General features: G+C 46.4%; 1 protein-coding gene across 1 annotated transcript in view; it reads right to left on the reverse strand.

Moving 5' to 3' along the window:
• Positions 1-3,673, reverse strand: part of ZRSR2 (zinc finger CCCH-type, RNA binding motif and serine/arginine rich 2) — a 226,800-nt gene extending 223,127 nt beyond the window's left edge. Inside the window, exon 1 of the mRNA XM_069205016.1 lies at positions 3,580-3,673. Coding sequence (XP_069061117.1) covers positions 3,580-3,617 — 38 coding nt within the window. The 5' untranslated portion in view covers positions 3,618-3,673. The remainder of the gene's footprint in view (positions 1-3,579) is intronic.
• Between the last annotated feature and the right edge of the window lie 5,697 nt (positions 3,674-9,370).

Below are 9,370 nucleotides of genomic sequence, written 5' to 3' on the forward strand. Positions count from 1 at the left end.
CATTAAGCCAAAGAGGAAAAGTGATTTGTGTAATGTACAGAACTCTGCATGAATTGAAAATGTGCAATCTGCAAAACATGAGTAGGTGAAGACCCACCAATATCAAACTAACAAACTTTTGTTACTTTAAACACAGTGTAAACTTTATATTTGCAACTCCCTGGTATTAATTAAATCTGAAACTAATAAATTGTGGTATCTGCTTCCGTACATGACTGGCCACGAAAAATAAACTAGCCCACTCACTATGGCTAGTCATATTGTATCAGGTTGAGCTATTTTTAGGACCCACTCACTGATTCTGGTGAGTTGACAAAGAGCAGTAGTTCTGTTCAGTCAGAAAGTGAAGGAGCAATAAAGACACCTTAAAATCTTATTTTTATCTGGCCACATTTGCTCTGTGTTCAAAGACATAGGTCAAATGTCAGTTAGTCTTCTTACAATTACCTTTCCTTCTCTGACTGCAGAATTCCAGGATTTTGTAAAGTGAACTGTCTGGCCTGCTCTACAAAGTGTGTGAAATGAAAGGCTATAGGGTGTTGAATTTTTACTTAAATTAATTTTAATTTAAATAGCTAATAAGTCAACTGTACAAACATTTCAAAATATGTTTCAGTAGCTGTAAAGGCCCATTTTTGTACTCCTGAGTGATGAAAAAAATATTTTTATAGGATGAAAACAAATTGGAACACTTCACTTGGGAATGTGCAAATGATAAATATGTTTTCTGAAACCCAATTGTCACAGATTATTGTTAATACACTATATAGTTTTATCTGTAAAGCTGCAAGCTAGTGGGAAGGTTTTTGACCATTTCTTGGAAATGTACTGTCTGAAAATGACTGTGTGCTACCACACTGTATATTTCTTAAAAGTGAGTGTTTAAACATAAAATGAGAAATGCTCTTGCCCTGATGGTAATGCTATTAGTGAACTCAAAGGCAAGACTGGGATCAAGTGTACCCTATATGTGGGCTATTTTCTTAGGCCCAGGTAATGAGGAAGTCACGCAGTGCAGAACACCAAGCCACCTTGCTGAACTGCATTACATTGAAATGGCATGAATGTGCCATATTTATGGCAATCAGGGTCATTCCTGCCATTTCCCATGTGCTGGTGCACAATGGGCAGCCTAGTGCCTACGCAGGCACCCTTGGGCCATGGTGCAAGGGTTCCTGCACTGCATGCAGGATTGTTTTTGTGCAGAAAAGGACTCTTCCTGGAAGTCATTTGCCTCTTTCTATGTGTGCCACAGAATGCAGCATACATAGAAAGAGTATGAAACAAAGAGAAAGAGAGATATTTCTCCTTGTTACGCCTCCCCTCTGAAGGTGTAAGATTTTGGTGCATCCACAAGTTTACAAGTTGTTGTAGATCTGGGGATGCATCAAAATCCATGAGAGATGCATGGGGACACCAATGTGTAATGATATGTGAGTTTTGACCACTGACTCCACGTTGCACTTAGCCTAGCACTACACCGCCACATTAGTGACCACCAGATTCATTTTTCCTATTGACTTTATATTAGCATTAGCCACTGCCACGGTAAAAGCTGCAATTAGTTCTCTATGTTGTACTGTGGTCATGTTTTTATTCTTCGTGTTTTTTTCCCCAAGGACTTAGGCTGATAAGAATGTACTCAGAAGGCAGGGACGGTCTTATTTTGAATTGGCACCTTAGGATTTTGGCTAAGTCCCGACTTGATATTTTCAAAGCAGGCCTAACGCAATCAGCATTTTTTTTAAATAAAAAAACTTCTGCAGGAAGAGGGAGGTTCTAAAATGTTCCATTCTTGTTTGTTCAAAGTATAAGAGGCAGAGACCAGGTGGACCGGGGACAGAGAGTGTTTGCAGATCTCAGGCACATCCAGGACGCTGTAGTGTGCCATCCTTCCCCTGAGGATAATTGATCTCTCTCTCCTCTATTGATTCTGGGATCTGGCGATCTGATGGTGATGCATATTGTTTAATTCATTATTTGCTTTGCATTATAATATAGATACGAACATTTGCTTTGTGTATTGCAGTGGAGAATCATTTGTACATTCTTTCATTTCACTGCTGAGACCATTATTTAATGTGTGCTTTCAGCATGCTAATCTCCTTTTAGGAACCTTATAAGTCTGGTTCCCGGTCTTTTCATCCCGTAAATATTTATCAAGAACTCTCCTCAGCTAAGAGGAGACAGACGGTTGAGTCCGCCCTAGTGGTATATACCACTTGGGGAGTAGAAGCCAAGGATGAAGCATGACACTATTAGGTATGAGAGGCTTCTACTTCCATAATTGGAAATGACCTTAGTGAGGCCATGCGAGCCCAGGAATTGACCTTAAGAGATGTTCATGTATGATGGAATTGGGAAGGTGGCTTCCCAGGAGCAGTCATATTTTTGTGTAATGGAGTGAGATGAGGGATGTTATGTCATTTATGCTCACCTCCTCTCCAATTGTCGTATTTTGAGAACACCCATACAACATCTTCCCACAGCAGAGTAACGCAATACAGCGATTTGCGAGGCACTGCGTTACTCCAGATTTTTGGAGCCACTCAGAACAATGCAAAGTGGCTTTGCATGGCTTCAAAAATCTGTTTTAAGGTTTGCATCACTCTTGCGCCACTCTGCGTGGTGCAAGAGAGATGCAAACAGCCTCATAAATAGGCATCACATTATACATGGAGCAAAAGTTTGGTCTATTTAATCAAACAAAAGGGTTATTTTGTACAGCAGAAATGCTGAACTGTCATCTTTGAAGGTGCATTCATATATGAGAATGATGAAACGGGTGACAGTAAAATAAAATATTTGCCTACGATCACACAGTTTGAGACCCGTTTACGGACGGGTCAAGTTCATTACAGTTAGGTCAAGTAGATTATCCAAGTTACTCGACCTGCAGGTCCAGTAACATTTTTATTATTTTTTGAGGCATGCTTTATATTAAGTACACATTTATAATTCATGGATTGTGTTTTTTTCAACAGTTTAATGCAACAATTAAGGGTATCTGTCTCATGGACACAACATGATACACTGTTTCTGAAACTTGGTTTCATTGACTAGGGTTAATATTCTCTAATCGTCACTATAAAACTTTATGTATGTGTATATAAATATTATAATAATAAAATGTTAAAAAGAAAACATCGTTTAAAAACATGTCAATACGGCTCAAGTCCATTTACCGGTAACGTTTACCTCCTCTAGCCAAATTAATTTAAAACTAAGTTGAGAAAAACTTAGCTCCGGATTATTCTCTTGATTGTTCCAAGCAATGCCAAAGGCTACCTTGCCACTTCAAACTAATATCGATTATGAGCTGGGTATCTCAAGGAAAGACTACAACGCGCTAGATACAAACTAAGTGGATGCTATGGATGGATCTGCTTTATTGGATTTGCAGCGGCCTAACGGATTGGGATACAATGCTGCGAAGTAGATGAGCTGGGACAAGAGGGGAAATGCTAATTGAGGTTGCACTGCGGACATGCTCATGCATTTGAATTAAAGTTGCTTTTCCATAGCTTGTTCGATGTATTTATGTCTCGTTAAAAAGGCTCCATATACGCAAGCACTCACCTAATAGGCGCATCTTCCCCAGCCAAGGAGGCCGCCATCTTTGTTTGCTGCGTGACGTGACAGGGTGCAACAGTGGCGGAGAGGTGGAGCTACAGCAGAAGAGAGTGCTAAAGCGCATGCGCACGCCGCGAAAGACACAAAGAAAGGACACAGGCAGGGATCCACAAACGCATGCCTGGGTGAGGGCAAGCCAGTTCCCATTAGAGGAATGATATTAGCTCTAACGCTGGTATACGTAATTCGCACGCAGACAAAGACACTAAAATGTATATCAATGGTTAAATCTCACAGCACACTAACGCGTACTCGTTAATAGATTTGATTCAGACGCAGACTGGATTTTGAAGCCAAAAATAGCTTAAAACTGCCTCTGCTTTTGTCGAAGTCAGTGGGGGAAACACGCCCCCGATTTTTTTTTTTTAATTCTCCCACTTTTCTGCTCTAAAATATTGCCATGTATGCAAACGGTGGAGAGATTTAAAGCGAAAAATGATCCACAGTAAACCGCTTGGTTAATGCTGGTGAAGGGTGACCAGATTTCGTGGAGCAAATACTGGGGTGGGTTAGACATAAACGAAGGACTAAAGACTTTACTCTCACTTTAATATCTGGCCTGTCACACACACAGACACACCACTACATACATAAAATTAGCTATGGCTTGATCTCCCAACCTGCACCCCCAACCCACCACCCACCAGCCTCTCTCTGCTCTCCACTCCCTCTCTCTGCTGGGAGCATACATGGGACTGTGTTGCCTGACAGTAACAGATAACTTACTTTAATTATTTCATACTTTGTAGTCATCTTTAACTTATCTTTGCCTAGATGATCTGACTTTTGTCCCAAAAACCAGGACATTTATTTAATAATCTGACCTTTGTCTGAAAAACCGGGACATTTATTTAAAATTAAGAGAAGCGTTGGGACACCAGGACAGTGGTCTAAAAACCAGGACGGTCTGGGGAAATCTGGGACGTCTTGTCACCCTATGCTAGTGTCTCAGGTACTCAGCATCTAGTGGTTCCAGCACGCCTTTTAACCAAGGTAGTTTCCATTGAACGGTCCAGTAAGGTGTTTGTTAACCCGTTCTGTGCCCAGGACGTAATGGTTACGTCCTGAGGCACAGTGCTGCTGTGCCCAGGACGTAACCATTACGTCCTGGGCACAGAGCCCAGAGGGAGCGCTAGCGCTCCCTCTGTGGGGCTCCTCCCCACCCCCCCAAGTCAGGGATGGAAGGGGAAGCCCTTCCCCTTCCACCCCGACCCCCCTCAACCCCCCCTGTGACATCAGCGTGCGAGCGCACGCTGATTAGTCACAGGGTCTCTCCCACTGCGCTGGAAGCTCTGCTTCCAGCGCGATTGAAAGAGAAATGCAAAGCATTTCTCTTTCAATCCCATGGGGGAGGCCCGGAGGGGCTTCAAAGGGAAGGAAATGTATTTCCTTCCCTTTGAAGTCTCTCACAGGGTTTCAAAAGCCGGATTGCTTGCAATTCGGCTTTTGAAACCCCACTAGATAACAGGGATTTTTTTTTTTTTACTGAAACTGTCAAAAGGGAGCGACCCCTTGAGCAAGGGTCGCTCCCAGGGGGGGCATTTTTTTGGGAAGGCCTTTTCTGCCCCCCCTGGGGGCAGATCGGCCTATTATTAGGCCGATCTGCCCCCAGCGGGGGGCAGAAACCTCTAGGCACCAGGGATCTTTTTTTTTTTTTTTCTTTTTGTAATGTTTTCTTTTTTTTTTAGGTGGGGAGCGACCCCTTAGGCAAGGGTCGCTCCCCTAGGGGGCAAATTATATTTAGGCCATTTCTGACCCCCTTGGGGACAGATTGCCCTATTTTGATGAGGCCAATCTGGGCAGAAACCATTAGACACCAGGGAGTTTTTTTTTTTTGCGTGAATTTCACGCAAGGGAAGCGACCCCTTAGGCAAGGGTCGCTCCCTGGGGGGGGGTGGGATTATTTTAGGCCATTTCTGCCCCCCCTGGGGGGTAGATCAGCCTATTTTGATTAGGCTGATCTGCCCCCAAAGGGGGCAGAAACCACTAGGCACCAGGGATTTTTTAGTTTTTTTTGTTTTACAGATGGGGAGAGACCCCTTCGACAAGGGTCGCTCCCCTGGAGGGGCAAATTGTATTTAGGCCATTTCTGCCCGCTTTAGGGGCAGATCGGCCGATTTTAGGTCAATCTGCCCCCAAGGGGGGCAGAAACCACTAGGCACCAGGGGTCTTTTTTTTGCGCCGTCACGCAAGGGGAGCGACCTTGTAGGCAAGGGTCGCTCCCAGGGGGGGGTAAATTTATTTTAGGCCATTTCTGCCCACCTGGGGTACATATTGTATTTAGATCATTTCTGCCCCCCTTTGGGGCAGATAGGCCGATTGTAGGTCAATCTGCCCCCAAGGGGGGGCAGAAACCACTAGGCACCAAGGATCTTTTTTTTGCGCCGTCACGCATGGGGAGCGACCTTGTAGGCAAGGGTCGCTCCCCGGGGGTGGGGGGGGTCAATTTATTTTAGGCCATTTCTGCCCCCCGGGGGCAGATCGGCCTATTGGTATAAGGCCGATCTGCCCCCAGGGGGGGCAGAAACCTCTAGGCGCCAGGGCAAATAGTTTTTTTGTGTTTTTTTTTTTGTTTGTTTGTTTTTTTAGAGATGGGGAGCGACCCATCAGGCAAGGGTCGCTCCCCTGGGGGGCAAATTGGATTTAGACCATTTCTGCCCCCCTTGGGGTGTGATTGGCCGATTGTAGGTCAATCTTCCCCCAAGGGGGGCAGAAACCACTAGGCACCAGGGATCTTTTTTTTGCGCCGTCATGCAAGGGGAGCGACCTTGTAGGCAAGGGTCGCTCCCTGGGAGGGGGGGTGGGGGGAGGCAAATTTATTTTAGGCCATTTCTGCCCCCTCGGGGCAGATCGGCCTATTGGTATTAGGCCGATCTGCCCCCGGGGGGGCAGAAACCTCTAGGCGCCAGGGCAAATAGTTTTATTGTGTTTTTTTTTTTTGTTTGTTTGTTTTTTTAGAGATGGGGAGCGACCCATCAGGCAAGGGTCGCTCCCCTGGGGGGCAAATTGTATTTAGACCATTTCTGTCCCCATTGGGGGCAGATTGGCCGATTGTAGGTCAATCTGCCCCCAAGGGGGGCAGAAACCACTAGGCACCAGGGATCTTTTTTTTGCGCCGTCACGCAAGGGGAGCAACCTTGTAGGCAAGGGTCGCTCCCCGGGGGGGGTGTGGGGGGGCAAATTTATTTTAGGCCATTTCTGCCCCCCCTGGGGGCAGATCGGCCTATTGGTATTAGGCCGATCTGCCCCCAGGGGGGGCAGAAACCTCTAGGCGCCAGGGCAAATGTTTTTTTTGTGTTTTTTTTTTTGTTTGTTTGTTTTTTTTAGAGATGGGGAGCGACCCATCAGGCAAGGGTCGCTCCCCTGGGGGGCAAATTGTATTTAGACCATTTCTGCCCCCCTTGGGAGCAGATTGACCGATTGTAGGTCAATCTGCCCCCAAGGGGGGCAGAAACCACTAGGAACCAGGGATCTTTTTTTGCGCCGTCACGCAAGGGGAGCGACCTTGTAGGCAAGGGTCGCTCCCCGGGGGAGGTGGGGGGGCAAATTTATTTTAGGCCATTTCTGCCCCCCCTGGGGGCAGATCGGCCTATTGGTAATAGGCCGATCTGCCCCCAGGGGGGGCAGAAACCTCTAGGTGCCAGGGCAAATCGTTTTTTTGTGGGGTTTTTTTTGTTTGTTTTTTTAGAGATGGGGAGCGACCCATCAGGCAAGGGTCACTCCCATTGGGGACAAATTGTATTTAGACCATTTCTGCCCCCCTTGGGGGCAGATTGGCCGATTGTAGGTCAATCTGCCCCCAAGGGGGGCAGAAACCACTAGGCACCAGGGATCTTTTTTTTGCGCCGTCACGCAAGGGGAGCGACCTTGTAGGCAAGGGTCGCTCCTGGGGGGGGTTGGGGGACAAATTTATTTTAGGTCATTTCTGCCCCCCCTGGGGCCGGCTGAGCTAGAGGCCAAAATCCACAGGTAGGCACTGTTTTATATAAAAAAATGTGATGTGTCCACGTTGTGTTTTGGGCCATTTCCTGTCGGGGGCGCTAGGCCTACCCACACAAGTGAGGTATGATTTTTATCGGGAGACTTGGGGGAACGCTAGGTGGAAGGAAATTTGTGGCTCCTCTCAGATTCCAGAACTTTCTGTCACCGAAATATGAGGAAAACATGTTTTGTTAGCCAAATTGTGAGGTTTGCTAAGGATTCTGGGTAACAGAACCTGGTCAGAGCCCCACAATTCACCCCATCTTGGATTCCCCTGGGTCTCTAGTTTTCAAAAATGCGCTGGCTTGCTAGGTTTCCCTAGGTGCCGGCCGAGCTAGAGGCCAAAATCCACAGGTAGGCACTGTTTTCTATGAAAAAATGTGATGTGTCCGCGTTGTGTTTTGGGCCATTTCCTGTCGCGGGCGCTAGGCCTACCCACACAAGTGAGGTATAATTTTTATCGGGAGACTTGGGGGAATGCTGGGTGGAAGGAAATTTGTGGCTCCTCTCAGATTCCAGAACTTTCTGCCACAGAAAGGTGAGGAACATGTGTTTTTTTAGCCACATTTTGAGGTTTGCAAAGGATTCTGGATAACAGAACCTAGTCCGAGCCACACAAGTCACCCCATCTTGGATTCCCCTAGGTCTCTAGTTTTCAGAAATGCACAGGTTTGGTAGGTTTCCCTAGGTGCCGGCTGAGCTAGAGGCCAAAATCTACAGGTAGGCACTTTGCAAAAAACACCTCTGTTTTCTTTCAAAAATGTGGATGTGTCCACGTTACGCTTTGGGGCGTTTCCTGTCGCGGGCGCTAGGCCTACCCACACAAGTGAGGTATCATTTTTATCGGGAGACTTGGGGGAACGCTGGGTGGAAGGAAATTTGTGGCTCCCCTCAGATTCCAGAACTTTCTGCCACAGAAATGTGAGGAACATGTGTTTTTTGAGCCAAATTTTGAGGTTTGCAAAGGATTCTGGGTAACAGAGCCTGGTCTGAGCCACACAAGTCACCCCATCTTGGATTCCCCTAGGTCTCTAGTTTTCAGAAATGCACAGGTTTGGTAGGTTTCCCTAGGTACCGGCTGAGCTAGAGGCCAAAATCTACAGGTAGGCACTTTGCAAAAATCACCTCTTTTCTTTCAAAAAATTGGATGTGTCCACGTTGCGCTTTGGGGCGTTTCCTGTCGCGGGCGCTAGGCCTACCCACACAAGTGAGGTATCATTTTTATCGGGAGACTTGGGGGAACACTGGGTGGAAGGAAATTTGTGGCTTCTCTCAGATTCCAGAACTTTCTGCCACAGAAATGTGAGGAACATGTGTTTTTTTAGCCAAATTTTGAGGTTTGCAAAGGATTCCGGGTAACAGAACCTGGTCCGAGCCACACAAGTCACCCCATCTTGGATTCCCCCAGGTCTCTAGTTTTCAGAAATGCACAGGTTTGGTAGGTTTCCCTAGGTGCCGGCTGAGCTAGAGGCCAAAATCTACAGGTAGGCACTTTGCAAAAAACAGCTCTGTTTTCTTTCAAAAAATGGGATGTGTCCACGTTGCGTTTTGGGGCGTCTCCTGTCGCGGGCGCTAGGCATACCCACAGAAGTGAGGTATCATTTTTATCGGGAGACTTGGGGGAACGCTGGGTGGAAGGAAATTTGTGGCTCCTCTCAGATTCCAGAACTTTCTGCCACAGAAAAGTGAGGAACATGTGTTTTTTTAGCCACATTTTGAGGTCTGCAAAGGATTCTGGGTAACAGAACCTGGTCCA

This window comes from Pleurodeles waltl, chromosome 8 (genome assembly GCF_031143425.1).
Source record: "Pleurodeles waltl isolate 20211129_DDA chromosome 8, aPleWal1.hap1.20221129, whole genome shotgun sequence".
Classification (NCBI taxonomy): Eukaryota; Metazoa; Chordata; class Amphibia; order Caudata; family Salamandridae; genus Pleurodeles; species Pleurodeles waltl.